Genomic DNA, 18549 nt, shown 5'->3' with positions numbered 1-18549 from the left:
CTGGAGGGGCATTCTCTCCCCTAGACAGCTCCCATGTCTGATACCACTGCACTGCAATATCACGGAGCCGATAAGAAGCCAACTCCATGGACTCGACCTCATCAGCGTGCATAACCCTCAAGGTCCTCTGCATACCATCAATAAAGTCCTGAGGGTCCATATTTTGCTTTAACATAGAGAACTCTGGAGGATCTAACCCGAGGAAAGTCTTAACCCTCGCACTACCAGCTCGGTCTGCCTGGTCAACGCCAACTCCCTATCGCTGAGCCTGAGCGGCTACCAATTTGGTCAATAGCTGTACAGCATCCCGCACATCCTGGCCCGGTGTGTCTGGCTGAGGAACTGGGGTAGGTGCTAGAGGTGGGGTATGCGAAGTCTGAGAGGGGCTCTCACACTAAGACTCACTTCGAGCCCTGGTAGCCCACTGAGTACTGCTAGTGGCCTCACCAACCACTCTCTTACCCTTCTGGGCAGCTGTAGCTTTCTTACAAGGCATCGCTGAAAGCAGAACAATTATTAGAAAGTGGGCGCTTAACACATGGCTCTATAGCACGATCTAAGAGAGAAAGAATGACACTTTCCTAAATTTCCTGTAGCCTCCTGTTTATAAGTGTGGTGCACGACACACCCATAAACAAGACTCTACTAGACACGGTCTATAGACAATCCTAGGAAGGAACTGCTCTGATACCACTTCTGTCATAACTCAAATCGATGAGTCGTGACGAGTGCCAGATCTCTAGTGACCAAACACCCCTATACTCGTATCTGAATAACATTAAACAGCAAGGTCCCATAATTAGCTCAGACCGAACTTATACTGACTCATGAAAGGATGTCATCATGAACTCTGCACAATCTGTACATCTATAAGATGGAAAGAACGATGCAAGCCGATTAGGCCGCTACATATGTTGTGCAACAAAATAAGAGTCGTCGAGGCTACATAACATTCAAACTATGTACAACTATCTACAGACCTCTTATAAAGTACAAGCTGTAGAAAGGACGGGACAGGGTTCCCGTCATACCCATATATACATATACATCACAAAATAACATACCAAAATAGACCGCAGCTCAAGATCGAGTGGAGCGCACCAACTACAGCTGAGGGGAAGTCCTACTGAACTAGATCGTCTCTCTGTCTACTTGAACCTGCGGGCATGAACGCAGCCCCCCCTCCCCCCTCCGAGCAAAAGGGGACTCAGTACGAAAAATGTACTGAGTATGTAAGGCATAAAAGTAACATAAACAAAAGAATCATGAACTGAATCTGAACTCAAAAGCCAATTGACTGTCTGTATGCATCTGTATAACTGAGTATCTGAAAGTATTTACATAAATCTGTATACTGACAATGCCTCTGTGGGCGCATAACATGCATGCTCTCAATGATAATTATGCTCATGTATATATATATATATATATATATATATATAGGTCATAGTGCTAAGGCACGTTTATCCTGATCTATTATTTCATATCCCATCGGCCCCTCTGCGGCCATCATCATAATCATCACATACATTGCTGCGGAACGTGCAGCCCGATCCATCTATCATCATCATGGTGCACCAGCTAATCAGGTGATAATGCGTATATAATGCTTATTCCTTTCCCCATACCCCATATACATATAATATACATGTATATAACGCCTTCTGGTCAAGGGTCAATATGCATATGTATAATGAATGCAATGCATATGTAAGATGAAATAATAAAACTCTCATAATAATATGATGTCACGCTAACTCTGTGTTATACCCCGCGTTTTCAGAGCATGAGTTTGACATGTACCTCATCGTAGTAATGGGATGTTTTGAAAGGCACAAGCCATGGAGAGTACGTAACAACGAAGAAAAAGGGTGAATTACGATCTCGTAAGTCGTAATCGGGAAAGAATATTTTGAAACACGGGAACATGGCCATTATTAGTGTAATAAGTGATAAATATCATGTATGGAGAATTTCGGAATATTTCGGGATTGAGCAAATTGAAGAAAATAAGTTCGACGAAAATTTGAGAAGCGGACGGCTTTTAGTCAACTTTGGAGGCGCATATCTCATAGTATATGTGGAGTTTTAAGGTGTTTCAAAATCCTAAAATGAAGTTCGTCGAGTCTAGTTTGTAATGCAACAAACCGGTCATTGATAGGACATCGGAGTAGAGAATTATAGACGTTACAAACTGAACGTCGACGCAGAAACAGCATTCCCGCGGTACCGCTACGATCGTAGCTACGATCGTGGCTACGATGCACCGACTTCAGCATTCCGTTTTAAGAGACAAAAGTCTCATTTTTTTTTTCAGCACAAAAGTTCCCAATATTTCCAGAAAATTCAGCCATAAAAAGGGCCTCTCATGCCACCTAAAATTGAGGATTTTGAGTGAAATTTCAAGCTACGAAGTACTAATCGAAGCCCGGGCAACACATAGTCACGAATATAATTTCATTTGGAATTAGAGGAGCATGGGAACAAGAAAATGTTGAAGAACTAAGTGAAGAAGGTAAGTTTTAATCCTCTTTTCATATGTTATGGATGGTTTATATGTGTTGTGGTGTGTGGAAATTCATGAAATATGGTATGTTGAAGTGAAGCCGTGTAGGTGTTGGTTATGTTGGAGTGATGAACTAATTTTTATTTAATATTTTGGTTGTTGTTGATATGGATTCCATAATTGAAAATGATGGTTTAGTGATTTAAATGGAAGTTGGAGTCGTTTGTAAGTTGTTAGAGAAGATAATGTGATTTTAATATGGTTTTTGAAATTTATGAGAATGATGTTGTTAAAATGCGGATTATTGATGTAGTTTATGAATTTGGAAGAAAAACATGTGTTGTTGTTGTTCCTATGGAAATTGGAGGGTTTCGGGTAAGGTTGCAAGTTGGTTGGGCCGTGTGGAATGTTGTGTAGATTGGTTGAAGTGTTCTTGAATCTTGTTTGAATGGTTTCGGATTAGTACTTGAATATGTGTGCATTAGTGTTGGTTTGATTGTATGTGGCTAATTTGAACGTAAATGGAAATGTTGTCGAATTTTGTAGAAATGCGTTATTGACGTTAGAATGCATTTTGAATTAATTGTTGATGTTGTTAGTATGATTGTTGGTATTTTTGTTGAAGATTTGGCCGAGTTGAATTCTCGGGGTTGTTGACTTTATAGGGGAAATGCTGCCCAAATTTCTGTAAATGAAATGCTAACTTAGAATTGGATTTCTAAGCGCTTATGACTGATGTTTGGTGTCTAATGACATTGTTGTAGACGTTGGGAAGCCGAGAATTAAATTCGGATTAGCTAGGAAGTGGACAAGGTATGTACAGCTTAACCCTTCCTTCTTTTGGCATGCCTTAGTTGTAAATAGGCTATGATACGAGCCTCGAGGAAATTCTATTCTTGCGATCCGAGTATGCCTACGATTCTCATTTGCATTTTATCTTTGACATCGTAATGTGATGGAATAATGGCCCTTATGTCTTTGGAATAATTGGTTTTCAAATGTTGCATAAAAAGTTTTGTTCTTAAAAAGTTCTACGTCGAAAAAAGGGCCGTAACTTTCGTAGGCAGAACCGGATCGCCTCGATATGTTCGTAGGAGGTTTTATAGCATATGATGACTATATCTTTCATAGGCGGGCCCGGATTGGGTGAACGCTCGTCCGTGGGTCCCGCGACTCTTCTTTGTATAGTTCTGACGACCTTTGAAAGAACTTAATGTGGCTATGATTCCGACCCCCGAGTATGATTACTTATTTATCTGTCGAGTTGGAAATAAGGATTTTTATGCCCCGTGTTTTCGCATATTTGGAAAGTTTTGAAATAATTAAGATTTGTGTGTTATAAGGAAATATTTTGATTTTAGTTGATATGACTATGTTGGTTATGGAATTATTGGTGCTAAGACGTTGGGGAAAGCCGAGGGTAAATTTGGAATTTCGGAAATTAGTTTCGGGAATTTTAAAACGGGACTTTCAATGAATTGGGCCAAAAAAAATTGGAACAAAATTTTAGGCCCAAGAAGGTGGGGTGGCCGGCCACTAGGCTTGGCCCAAGCCCCTTTTAAAAAGTCATGTGCCATGCACATGACTCCTTAAGTGATAAATATTAAGATTTCCTTTGGAATTTTCAAGAAAGATCATCAAAAATTTCCAAGAGAATAATACTCCCTCCTTCGGCCGAAACCCCCTTCCCCCTCTTCAAAATTTTTCTTGCCTTGTTTTTAATCTAAGAATCTTGTTCTTCTCATATTCGTAGTGAGTTCAAGACGCTCTCCAACTTGATATAATTGGTTTGGCGGAAGAGCGACGTTTGCGGCGAATTGAAATTTCAAGAAAAGGTAAGAATTTGACCATTCTTAATGTTATGGAATTGGTATGAATATGATAAGGATTGTGAATAGGCGGGAATTTCGTGGTTTTGATGTGTGTATATGAAGCCGTGTGTGTGTGTGTGTGTTGGTGTGTTGGCCGTGAGCCATAGGAAGGAGAAAGTGAGATGAACTGATCTTGTTTAGTTTGTATAATGTGTTGTTGTGATCTTTATGCCTTAACTGATTGATGGATGAGTTGAATTGGCGTTGGAAAATGATTTCGGACATTATTAGAAAGTGTATACCTTTGGTATAATTGTGTATATCATCGTATATCTAGGGTGTTAGTATTTTAAATATGAGCTATAGTCGATATTAATGAATTCGGAATGAAATGACGCAAGTAGAATGTTCGTCGTGAATTTTCGATGTTTGGAAGAATTATGGAAAGTTGTAGATTTTGGAGCGATTTCGTGTATGGTTTGGATTGCATTTGGAATGTGATTGAATAATCTTAAATGAGTGAATGAATACCATAATGTGGACACAAGTTTGGAAATTGTGAAATTTGAATGAAAGTTGTCAACTTGTGTAGTAAGGTAGGACTTTGAAGCTAGAATGATTTAATTATGATTTGTGTCGTTTGATGATGTTTGGATTGTTGTTGTTGATGTAATTTGAGCCGAGCTAAGTCTCGGGGTGTTAGATTTGTAAGGGAAATCTTTGCCGAAATTTCGGTAGACAAACATTAAGTTAATGGAAATCTTAAGCCTAAGAATCTCTAATTGGTAACTGTGACCATTTGCAGATTCCGGACGAAACGGGATTTGATTTTAAGGAGAGCATAAGACGTATCTAAGGTATGTAAAGCTTCCCACTTCTTCGTTAGGCATGTCTTAGCGTGCTAGGTGAATATTGGAACCTCCGGAGCATTCCTGCTCCTTGAAACCCGATCTACAAAACGGCTACTATTCATCCAATTTAATTGAAGTCTAAATTCTCTATTTTGACTAGAATGTAATCCAAAGTCCGAAACCTATTGAAATGTGATCGGGTCACGTCGAAATCATTATGTATGATCCTTTGGCCTCTAGTTGTCCGTAAATTATGTTCGCCGCCTCGATTCGACCCGCGGTGGGCCCGGTGACCCCGAGATGCCCTAGTTGTCTTATTAGGCTCTCCGTTGAATAAAGTTTGATATGAAATCTTCGGATTGGAACCTCCTCCTAGGAGATATGTTTTGAATGTTAAGATATGCTAATCTACGTTTTGAGCTATACGTACCATTTTGGAAACATTTTATGAACTGAATATTCGTATTAACTAAGTATTTGATTATGTTATGCTAAAAATTGATTTATGATATCATTATGTTTTGAACGGCCATTTTGAAACATATTTTTGCATCTGTATGCTCACGACTCTGCTCGTGCCTTATTTTGACTTCGTTCACCGGTTCCCGGGCCGGTTATGATTCGTGCGCCCTATGATAATTCGGCCGTATGCTGTGTTACGGTTCCCGAGGCCTCGCCATAGGGCCGGGTTCCGCTTGGAGTTATCTTTGTGATATGGCTAGTGATGCGATACGCTCACTTATGTTCGTGTCCTTTTGTGTTCGGAGGTGTACGGAGATTTGAAACCTTCTGGTGTTATGCTGTGTGTGGCGCCAGCGTCGGAGTGGCGACCACGTTCTTGAGCGTTTGCATGATTTCGTTTGCATTATGTATATGTATATGATTTGATACGAATTTTGACATACTGATTTGTACTCCCGTTTATATTCGGTTTGCTTTCAGTTTTGGCCCATATTTCTGTAATCCGTGCTTTATATACTCAGTACATATTTCGTACTGACCCCCTTTCTTCGGGGGCTGCGTTTCATGCCCGCGGTACAGACGTTGGTGATCCTCCTCGGTAGGCCACATTTCTCGCTATCTTGGACCCTCCTTTTGATTCGGGGCTTGCTTTTGGTATATAACTTTGTTATGTATATTCTTGTGTATATTTGGATTACTTGGGTACGGCGGGGCCCTGTCCCGTCATGTGATTCTGTCCTTTTGTCTAGAGGTCTGTGGACATAGTATGTGGGTCGTGCCTACTTTCGTATGACTGTGTTTGTATCTGTTGTATAGGGCGATTCCTTTCGCCGCGGCGGCCGGTCCGCATATGTATATGATATTTTGTTGGCGGCGGCCGGTCCGCATATGCATACGATATTCTGTTGGCCCTGTGTGGCCTTTGTTGGTATTTTCTGCGTGCAGGGTTATTTTGGGTTAGTCCATAAAACAAAGGAAACTCTGCCGAAATTTTCTGAAAATTTTCTGAGTTTGAAATTTGGCCTTGTCGGTCTTTGTTATAAATATTTGAACATGTTCGTCATGTCTGGAAGTTACGTTGGTTAGATATGTTCGGGTGCTCAGCTCGGGCATCAGTCACGGCCTACGGGGTTGGGTCGTGACAAAAGTGGTATCAGAGCAGTTTGTCCTCGGAATGTCCACAGATCGTGTCTCGTAGAGTCTTGTTTATCGGTGTGTTGTGCACCACATCTATAAACAGGAGGCTACAGGACATTTAGGGTGTTACCTTTTTTTTGAATCTTAGATCGTGCGTTAGAGCTGTGTTATTAGAATGCCTCTTTCCTGACCAATTGATTATGTTTTTCAGAGATGCCTCCGAAGAAGGCAGCAGCCGCCCAGAAGGGCAAGGCAAAGGTAGATGAGACGAGTCAGCCACCGAGGGTTACACGGGCACGTGCTCAGACTACGCCCGGTATTATATTGCGGTCAGAGGGTTCCGCTACCCCACCAGAGAGGACTGGAGCAGGTCCGTCAGCAGCTCCAGCCACGCAGGCGCCTGTGCCTCCAGCTCCCCAGCCTGGGGCAGAGGATAGGAGACTGGCAGAGGCAGTACAGTTATTGACCACTCTGGTGGCAGATCAGGCTCGCAGACGCGGGCGGAGGGACGATGATGATGATGACAGGCGAGACAGCCTGAGAGTTCGGGAGTTTTTATTATGTGGCCCTCCAGAGTTTTACGGGTCTAGGCCCAACGAGGACCCCCATGACTTTATCCGGGGGATGCGACGCTCGGTAGATTTGGTCAGGGCTTCAGAGACTGAGTCTGTGGAGTTGGCTTCACATAGGTTACGGGACGTTGCTGCTCACTGGTACGAGTCTTGGGAGTTATCCAGGGGCCGGGATGCTTCCCCAGCCACTTGGGATGAGTTTGAGGCTGCCTTTCTCAGCCACTTTTTGCCCCCAGAGTTGCGGAGAGCGAGAGTGGACAGATTTCTGCAGATACGACAGAGGGGCCGGAGTGTTCGTGAGTATAATCTGGAGTTTGATTCCCTGGCCCGATATGCTCCGACTATAGTGGCAGATATGACTGACCGGATGCACCGGTATGCGAGCGGGCTGGATCGCTACTTAGTTGAGGCCTGCATGTCGATGGCGTCACGGACAGACATGGATATTGCTAGACTGCAGGCTTACGCTCAGGGGATGGAGGACAGGTGCCGAGCAGATCAGTCCATCAGAGATCGGGATAGGAGGCCACCTAAGAGGGCCAGGTCCGCTGGGTATTCTGGAGATTCCAGAGGCGGACAGCCTCAGCAGCAGCAGCCAGGCAGACAGTTTCCTCCGTCCGGCCGGAGTACTCAGTCAGGCAGCCGGAGAGCTGACAGTGCAGGACCGTCTGGGGCCGGTCAGAGCTCCAGGGCGGCAGGTTCACAGGAGTCCAGAGGCCCCAGCCAGGCCAGACCACCCAGGCCCCGTTGTCCTCATTGCGGGAAGTCTCATCCTGGGGAGTGCTATCGAGCTACTGGAGCTTGTTTTTCGTGTGGTGGTCAGGGTCATTTTATGAGAGATTGTCCGTTGGCGAGCGGTTCTGGTAGCGTGGCTCGGCCCGACGGGGGTCGGCCCGCCGGTTCATCATCTGCTCCATCTGTTGCACGCCCTGGAGGGCGAGGTATGCCGACGCGGCGGGACGCGGTCGAGGCCGCGGTGGCGTTTCAGGTTCTAGCGGTCCTTCGAACCGCATATATGCTTTGGCCAGCCGCCAGGATCAGGAGGCTTCGCCAAACGTCGTCACAGGTACATTATTGGTTTTCTCCAGATCTGTATATGCATTGATTGACCCTGGTTCTACTTTATCATATATTTCCCCGCTCGTTGCTAGTAAAGTTGGGATAGTGTCTGAGCCAATAGAACCATTTGAGGTAGCCACGCCAATTGGGGATTTTGTTATAGCGAGACAGATCTATAGGGATTGTTCTGTGACTATTTGTGATCGTTGTACTAGGGCTGATCTGATAGAGTTAGACATGCTTGAGTTTGACGTCATTATGGGTATGGACTGGTTGTCCTCTTGTTATGCTAATGTCGACTGCCAGAAAAAGGTAGTCCGCTTTCAGTTTCCAGGGGAGCCAGTTATAGAGTGGTTCGGATCCACAGCATCGCCGAGGGGTAAGTTTATTTCATACCTCAAGGCTAAGAAGATGATCCAGAAGGGTTATATCTATCATTTGGTTCGTGTGCACGATACTGCAGCGGAGATACCTACCCTTCAGTCTGTTCCGGTCGTCAGTGAGTTTCCAGATGTATTTCCTGACGAGCTTCCTGGCCTTCCGCCTGAGCGGGAGATTGATTTTACCATAGAGCTGTTGCCAGATACGCAACCTATATCTATTCCTCCGTACAGGATGGCACCGGCTGAGTTGAAAGAGTTGAAAGAGCAGCTGAAAGATTTGCTGGACAAGGGTTTCATCAGACCCAGCACGTCACCCTGGGGAGCGCCGGTATTATTTGTGAGAAAGAAAGATGGGTCATTGCGCATGTGTATCGATTACCGGCAGTTAAATAAGGTGACTATTAAGAATAAATATCCCCTCCCCCGGATTGATGACTTGTTTGATCAGTTGCAGGGTGCTAAATATTTTTCGAAGGTAGATCTGCGCTCAGGATATCATCAGGTGCGAGTGCGAGAGTCAGATATCCCGAAGACTGCTTTCAGGACCCGGTACGGGCACTATGAGTTCAGAGTTATGTCTTTCGGGCTGACTAATGCTCCAGCGGTATTTATGGATCTGATGAATCGGGTATTTCGGCCTTTTCTGGACATGTTTGTTATTGTGTTTATTGATGATATTCTGATTTACTCGCGATCAGCCGAGGAGCATTCGGATCATTTGAGGACGGTACTTGGCATTCTCCGTCGGCGGTTATATGCTAAATTCTCCAAATGTGAATTCGGTTGACTTCGTGGCATTCTTGGGCCATATTGTCGGTGCGGACGGTATTCGGGTCGATACGCGAAAGATTGAGGCATGTACAGAATGGCCCAGACCTACTACGCCGACGGAGGTGCGCAGTTTTCTGGGATTGGCCGGATATTACCGCAGGTTCGTGGAGAACTTTTCTTCTATTGCAGCACCATTGACGAGGCTCACTCAGAAAGCAGCAAAATTTCAGTGGACCGATGCCTGCGAGCGCAGCTTTCAGATGCTGAAAGAGATATTGATTACAGCACCAGTCTTGGCTCTTCCAGAGGGATCCGACGGGTATGTTGTCTATTGTGACGCCTCCGGTATTGGGATAGGTTGTGTGTTGATGCGGCACGGACGAGTCATAGCCTATGCTTCCCGGCGGCTCGGACCGCACGAGAAGAACTATCCCACCCATGACCTTGAGTTGGCCGCGATAATTCATGCTTTGAAGATTTGGCGGCATTATTTGTATGGGGTCCATGTGGATATTTATACGGACCATAAGAGTCTCCGGTATATTTTTAAGCGAAAGAATTGAATTTGCGGCGAGAGAAGATGGCTTGAATTATTAAAGGATTACGACGTTGATATCTGTATCATCCGGGGAAAGCCAATGTGGTAGGCGATGCGCTTAGCCGCAAGTCCATAGGCGATCCGGTTGGCGTACCATCCGATAAGAGGGACTTGGTTCGTGATATTCATCGGTGGCCACCTCGGAGTTCGTTTGGCGGATTTTGGAGATTCTCGGGTTTACGTTCGTCCGATTCTTTGAATCATCTATTATCCGGGAGGTAAAGCGGCGCCGGTTTGAAGATCCTCTCCCCGATTCGGTACGGAGATGTGGCCCTTAACAAAGCAAAGACTCAATTTGAGATCTCGCACCGAAGGGGTATTGTTATATGACGGCGATTTTGTGTACCAGACGTTGCGGGCTTACGGCGGCAGATTATGGGCGAGGCCCATAATGCACGGTATTCTGTTCATCCTGGTTCCACTAAAATGTATCGGGACCTCAGGTGTTTGTATTGGTGGGACGGCATGAAGAAAGATATTGCTGAGTTTGTTAGTCAGTGCCCGAACTGTCAACAAGTTAAGATCGAGCATCAGAAGCCCGCTGGACTATTGCAGGAGATGGAAATTCCAGCCTGGAAATGGGAGATGATTAATATGGACTTCATTGTTGGGTTGCCGCGTACCCTACGCCGGTACGACTCTATTTGGGTTATTGTAGACAGGCTGACGAAATCAGCCCATTTCCTTCCGGTTCGGACTACTTATTCGGCGGAGGACTATGCCAGATTGTATATTAGAGAGATAGTCAGACTTCACGGAGTCCCTGTGTCTATTATCACCGACCGAGGTGCTCAGTTTACAGCAAATTTCTGGAGGTCATTCCAGGAGGGATTAGGGACTCAGGTGAGCCTCAGTACAGCTTTTCACCCTCAGTCCGATGGGCAGGCCGAGCGCACTATTCAGACGCTCGAAGATATGTTGCGGGCCTGCGTTATTGATTTCAGGGGCAGCTGGGATGATCATTTGCCGCTTATCGAGTTTGCCTATAATAATAGCTATCATTCCAGTATCCAGATGGCACCGTATGAAGCCTTATATGGTAGAAAGTGCAGATCTCCGATTGGTTGGTTCGATGTGGGTGAAACTAAATTAATCGGTCCAGATATTGTCCAACAGGCAGTTGATAAGGTAAAGCTGATCCGAGAGCGGTTACTAGCGGCCCAGAGTCGACAGAAATCTTATGCTGATAAGCGCCGTCGACCGTTGGAATTTGAAATTGGCGACTGGGTATTCCTGAAAGTATCACCTATGAAAGGTGTAATGAGATTTGGCAAAAAGGGTAAGCTCAGTCCACGATATATCGGGCCGTATCAAATTATTCGGAAGATGGGTCAGGTCGCTTATGAGCTAGACTTACCATCTGATCTGGAAGCAGTACATCCGGTATTTCATGTATCGATGCTCCGTAAATGTATTGGTGACCCTTCCGCAGTATTTCCGGCGAGATGATATTCGGGTGACGAGGGACTTATCTTATGAAGAGCGGCTGTAGCTATTCGGATCGCCGGGGAGAAGAGATCGCGCACTAAAGATGTGCCTTCGTTAAAGTCCCGTGGCGGAATAATAATCGCGAAGAAGTAACTTGGGAAGCCGAGGACGCCATGAAGAGAAAATATCCTCACCTATTCCTTGCTCCTACAGGTAATCTGAATTCCTAAGTTTGCTGCATTGCTTGAGAAAAACGATTTATGAATGCTAATCATAAATAGGAACTTCCCCGTTAAACTCATAAGGCTTTATGTTAACATTCGAGGACGAATGTTTCTAAAGGGGGGGAGAATGTTATATCCCGTGTTTTCGCATATTTGGAAAGTTTTGAAATAATTAAGATTTGTGTGTTATAAGGAAATATTTTGATTTTAGTTGATATGACTATGTTGGTTATGGAATTATTGGTGCTAAGACGTTGGGGAAAGCCGAGGGTAAATTTGGAATTTCGGAAATTAGTTTCGGGAATTTTAAAACGGGACTTTCAATGAATTGGGCCAAAAAAATTGGAACAAAATTTTAGGCCCAAGAAGTGGGGTGGCCGGCCACTAGGCTTGGCCCAAGCCCCTTTTAAAAAGTCATGTGCCATGCACATGACTCCTTAAGTGATAAATATTAAGATTTCCTTTGGAATTTTCAAGAAAGATCATCAAAAATTTCCAAGAGAATAATACTCCCTCCTTCGGCCGAAACCCCCCTTCCCCCTCTTCAAAATTTTTCTTGCCTTGTTTTTAATCTAAGAATCTTGTTCTTCTCATATTCGTAGTGAGTTCAAGACGCTCTCCAACTTGATATAATTGGTTTGGCGGAAGAGCGACGTTTGCGGCGAATTGAAATTTCAAGAAAAGGTAAGAATTTGACCATTCTTAATGTTATGGAATTGGTATGAATATGATAAGGATTGTGAATAGGCGGGAATTTCGTGGTTTTGATGTGTGTATATGAAGCCGTGTGTGTGTGTGTGGTTGGTGTGTTGGCCGTGAGCCATAGGAAGGAGAAAGTGAGATGAACTGATCTTGTTTAGTTTGTATAATGTGTTGTTGTGATCTTTATGCCTTAACTGATTGATGGATGAGTTGAATTGGCGTTGGAAAATGATTTCGGACATTATTAGAAAGTGTATACCTTTGGTATAATTGTGTATATCATCGTATATCTAGGGTGTTAGTATTTTAAATATGAGCTATAGTCGATATTAATGAATTCGGAATGAAATGACGCAAGTAGAATGTTCGTCGTGAATTTCGATGTTTGGAAGAATTATGGAAAGTTGTAGATTTTGGAGCTGTATGGTTTGGATGTTTGGAATGTGATTGAATAATCTTAAATGAGTGAATGAATACCATAATGTGGACACAAGTTTGGAAATTGTGAAATTTGAATGAAAGTTGTCAACTTGTGTAGTAAGGTAGGACTTTGAAGCTAGAATGATTTAATTATGATTTGTGTCGTTTGATGATGTTTGGATTGTTGTTGTTGATGTAATTTGAGCCGAGCTAAGTCTCGGGGGTGTTAGATTTGTAAGGGAAATGCTGCCGAAATTTCGGTAGACAAACATTAAGTTAATGGAAATCTTAAGCCTAAGAATCTCTAATTGGTAACTGTGACCATTTGCAGATTCCGGACGAAACGGGATTTGATTTTAAGGAGAGCATAAGACGTATCTAAGGTATGTAAAGCTTCCCACTTCTTCGTTAGGCATGTCTTAGCGTGCTAGGTGAATATTGGAACCTCCGGAGCATTCCTGCTCCTTGAAACCCGATCTACAAAACGGCTACTATTCATCCAATTTAATTGAAGTCTAAATTCTCTATTTTGACTAGAATGTAATCCAAAGTCCGAAACCTATTGAAATGTGATCGGGTCACGTCGAAATCATTATGTATGATCCTTTGGCCTCTAGTTGTCCGTAAATTATGTTCGCCGCCTCGATTCGACCCGCGGTGGGCCGCTGACCTCGAGATGCCCTAGTTGTCTTATTAGGCTCTCCGTTGAATAAAGTTTGATATGAAATCTTCGGATTGGAACCTCCTCCTAGGAGATATGTTTTGAATGTTAAGATATGCTAATCTACGTTTTGAGCTATACGTACCATTTTGGAAACATTTTATGAACTGAATATTCGTATTAACTAAGTATTTGATTATGTTATGCTAAAAATTGATTTATGATATCATTATGTTTTGAACGGCCATTTTGAAACATATTTTTGCATCTGTATGCTCACGACTCTGCTCGTGCCTTATTTTGACTTCGTTCACCGGTTCCCGGGCCGGTTATGATTCGTGCGCCCTATGATAATTCGGCCGTATGCTGTGTTACGGTTCCCCGAGGCCTTGCCATAGGGCCGGGTTCCGCTTGGAGTTATCTTTGTGATATGGCTAGTGATGCGATACGCTCACTTATGTTCGTGTCCTTTTGTGTTCGGAGATGTACGGAGATTTGAAACCTTCGGTGTTATGCGTGTGTGTGGCGCCGGCGTCGGAGTGGCGACCACGTTCTTGAGCGTTTGCATGATTTCGTTTGCATTATGTATATGTATATGATTTGATACGAATTTTGACATGCGATTTGTATTCCCGTTTATATTCGGTTTGCTTTCGGTTTTGGCCCATATTTACGTAATCCGTGCTTTATATACTCGGTACATATTTCGTACGACCCCTTTTTCTTCGGGGGCCGCGTTTCATGCCCGCGGTACGGACGTTGGTGTTCCTCCTCGGTAGGCCACATTTCTATCTTGGACTCGCTCCTTTTGATTCGGGGCTTACTTTTGGTATATAACTTTGTTATGTATATTCTTGTGTATATTTGATCTACTTGGGTACGGCGGGGCCACGTCCCGTCATATGATTGTCCTTTTGTCTAGAGGTCGTGGACATAGTATGTGGGTCGTGCCTACTTTCGTATGACTGTGTTTGTATCTGTTGTATAGGGCGATTCCTTTCGCCGCGGCGGCCGGTCCGCATATGTATATGATATTTTGTTGGCGGCGGCCGGTCCGCATATGCATACGATATTCTGTTGGCCCTGTGTGGCCTTTGTTGGTATTTTCTGCGTGCAGGGTTATTTTGGGTTAGTCCATAAAACAAAGGAAACTCTGCCGAAATTTTCTGAAAATTTTCTGAGTTTGAAATTTGGCCTTGTCGGTCTTTGTTATAAATATTTGAACATGTTCGTCATGTACGGAAGTTACGTTGGTTAGATATGTTCGGGTGCTCGCATGTCGTAATATGTTTATTCGGGGGTACGGCGGGGCCCGTCCCGTCATATGATTGTTATGACTCTTAGAGGTACGTAGACATATGTGTGGGTTATGGGTAATCAGTTTCGGTTGTATTATGAGTTGTGATTTGGTCGTCCCCCTATACTATGATAGACGCTTATGTGTAATATTATCCGTATTTGGATTTTGACGGCGATATGTACATATATTTGTGCCGACTTTGGGGCGACGTTTCATTGTTTTCTGTTTGTACAAGATGCGGGTCATGCTAGCTATGGTCGACATCGTTTTATGTACGTCTAATGTTTATAATGATTATGATTAACAGGTTCGTATGGGTGCCCAGCTCGGGCACTAGTCACGGCCTACGGGGTTGGGTCGTGACACTCTGGTGGAGAACTACTGAGATAATATTAATAATACATGAAATCTCAAGACCCATGAACAGAAGGAACATAATAATAGGGGTACAGGACCATCAAAGACTGAAGTACTCCTAGTGCTTCTAAGAGTTGAGTAATATGGAAGCTCGTTTACTCGCTTGTTCATTCATATCATAGGATCATGCCAAAAATGAAAGAAGGGACAGCCTCAACATACCTTTTTGGTCTCCTTAACTACTTACGCTTATCCTCCCAAGCTCGTAAAATCTACATTCAAGAGAATCCATACCATTGTTAGGTTTATCTTCATATGCTTGTCTTAAGCCTTCAAATTAATTTTTTTTAGAATCTGCCGAATTTCGGTCAGCATCTCCCCTGTTTATACCCCTACCCTGAAATCACAATACCAATAACCAACAACAACACAACAATACTAACATCAACAATATCATCATCAATACCAAAATACTCCATAAAACATCCCATATTATGTTTATCCAATTTTTCAACAAACTACTTTATTATACGACCATTTAATCTCTCTATCTTCGTAAATAAACCTAAAGCAATATCAATAAGGAGAGATTCATACCTTATTCCTACTAAAACAGCAATATCTTCAATATTCACCTTGAATCCAAGCCAAGATCCACCGCAATACGATACTATAATCACAACTGTATGCTATCCGAACCTAAACTAATACTCTGCCACTTGAAAATCACTCACAACCCTCAATTTTATGATATACTCACACCCCTATATGTTTTCTGAGTTTTGGGAAATATTTGGGGTGAAAAATGAGGGGTTTTGACCTTTATATAGGGGGATAAAGTCGATGGAACCGACTTAAAATTAACCCTTCGCGAACACGATGGCCTCTCGCGAACACAATGGTTTCGAAATTCCATGGCCATCATGAACGCCAGTCTCTGTTGGGCAATTCTGGCCAGTTCGTCCAAATGTTCATTTTTTGCCCGTTCGACCTTCAATCCCTCGGATACTTCTCATACATGATCTTAAACCCTCATAACCATAAGATAGGCGCATATCACTCCAGTGTTCGCAATTAAACAACTAACACCTAATGAACCTCAACGTCAAAAACTACGAGGTGTAACATAAATAGTACAAGATAAGTAAATCAATACAACGGGGTGGCTGGCCCCTAAATCATACAACAAGGGCCAACCTAAGACAATATCCAACCTAACTTCACACCCGAAGGTTTACATGCATTCTCGGACGATATCATCTAAACATACGCTTCGCTAATTGAAGTCCCACCATAAGGTAAACTATAACCTATCTCTAAAGAGCCGAACAGCAAAGTCTCCAAAATCAAAACTTAGTCTTCCCTTTCCTTTGAGCCTCAAGATAATGGAAGTCTAAACATATCCGAATCAAGTAATTAGAAACAAGAAGGATATCATTTAAACCTTACTTCTATTCAAGACCCAAATCCCAACCTATGGAAAGGGGTTTATGAACTAGAAAGATGGAATAAGGAATCTATAGGTCTCAACAAGAAATTAATGTTCTAGGTGATCAATTCCCATCAATTATAAGCTAGAAGAACTAACAAAATACTTAAATTCAGATTCTAGGCAAAACCCCCTAAAATTGGGTATGAACCCTAACTCCCAATCCCATAAATTAGCCATTAATTAGGAAGAAATCATGCAATAATAGATTCTAATCATGAATTCCATGCTTAATGAACCTAGCCCAATCAATTAATCAAGATTTAATAGCCTAAATGAAGAACCCATTGAACCCTCTTTTAATCCTCAAGCTCTTAATGAAACTAGCATAATAATAGAATCCTAAGGTGATAATGTTATCATGGAATGGAAAGGAGAGTGAAGGGACTTACCACAATGATTTCCCCACAAGAATTTCTTTGAAATGCTCCTAATAGCTCAGTTTCGAAATGGTAATGAATGAGGAACTTAGGGCTTTTAACACTCATTTAATGAATCTAACAGCCTGACACCACTTCTGCAACAATGAGACTATTGCGGCGGTCCCGCTTTAGCTATCCCTCAGACCGCTGCAGCAGTCAACTAATGAATGCACTAGGTTGCTTTTGTGACATGGCCGCCACTATAGTGGTGCCTCCATTGCTGTTCTGGTGCCGCTACAGACCCAAGTTTCATAATCTCAACCCGAAATCCCGACTATCACCCAGGCCATCTGTTCACATACCATATATGCAGACATACTTAAAAACATGCTACGAACGTGTTTGTGGCCTCCAAATTCCCAACGGAGGTCTCATTGACCAAGTCCACCCTCGATACCTCAAATCCAACTTCCCCACCCAAGTCCTAAAATGCACCTGAGTGCATTGGGAACCGAACTAAATATACGCACAAGTTCTAAAAGACCATGCGGACCTCTCAAAATCGATGAATTTTAAAAAAAGGTCCGTTTATCAAAAAGTCAACTTTGGGTTATCTCTTTTTTACTTTAAGCTCAAGTTCTCCTAAAAATCACCCAAATCGTATCCAAACACCTCGAGAAGCATGTCACGGTCCCCTCAAGTCAAATGCGAGCTAAACGAGCTCGAAAAAAGGTCAAAAGTAACGAAAAGAGTATAACGACCAAACGGGTCATTAAAGGAAGGAATTCTACTAAAATGGACTAAGTGATAGGATAGAGTTTCATGAGGTTTCGTGATCAACGACTAGTAAGAAGCAAATTTCAGGTAACCGACATGTTAAGGCTTATAGAAGTGGCTTGTGTGATACACAGTTGGATACTTTCTTAACACTCTACATTGGATGAGTTAGTGTGGGTTAAAGGAGAGGATTTCTGCTATAATGTGAAGGTTAGAGTTGTATTTTCGAGATGAGACTGTATTCATGATAATGTGTTATGTGGTGGTTATTACTAATCGGATAGCTTGAGTGAGCAGTTTCAGAATATTAATGGACTAGAATGAGTCGCCCCTGATGGGTGATAGGACTGTGATTGGTTTTGGGAAGGTTTGAAATCGGTTCGAGTGACTATTGGTGGTATTCAGGGGTTGTGCATTTGTTCAAGGTCAGACCTGTTTGAATTAAGCTTGACGGACTATGTATATATTTTCGGGGCGACTTATGGGTTTCCCAGCAAATCACCTTCACGGATTCGATGGGTCACAGCTTCGCATTTGAGGTATGGCAAAGTTTATCGAGCTTTATCGGGGTTTGCGAGCGGAGACTTGATGATATTTTACAAAGTGGTCGGTTATTCGGACGGTTAGAATGGTTTACGTCGGGGCTAGTAATGATTCGAGGAGGTACTATGTTTGCGAG

At 43.1% G+C, this 18549-nt stretch overlaps 1 protein-coding gene across 1 annotated transcript in view; it reads left to right on the top strand.

The window, feature by feature from the left end:
- The first annotated feature begins 6692 nt into the window (after positions 1-6692).
- LOC132047423 (uncharacterized) overlaps positions 6693-18549 on the top strand; it is a 14171-nt gene continuing 2314 nt past the window's right edge. The window contains exons 1-4 of the mRNA XM_059438472.1: positions 6693-6711; positions 7102-8280; positions 8496-9554; positions 9595-9885. Of these exons, the coding sequence (XP_059294455.1) occupies positions 6693-6711; positions 7102-8280; positions 8496-9554; positions 9595-9885 (2548 nt within the window). The remainder of the gene's footprint in view (positions 6712-7101; positions 8281-8495; positions 9555-9594; positions 9886-18549) is intronic.

The sequence above is a fragment of the Lycium ferocissimum genome, chromosome 2, assembly GCF_029784015.1.
Source record: "Lycium ferocissimum isolate CSIRO_LF1 chromosome 2, AGI_CSIRO_Lferr_CH_V1, whole genome shotgun sequence".
Taxonomy (NCBI): Eukaryota; Viridiplantae; Streptophyta; class Magnoliopsida; order Solanales; family Solanaceae; genus Lycium; species Lycium ferocissimum.
Note: the sequence above shows the minus strand (reverse complement) of the source record. Positions and strands in the feature narration are given on the sequence as shown.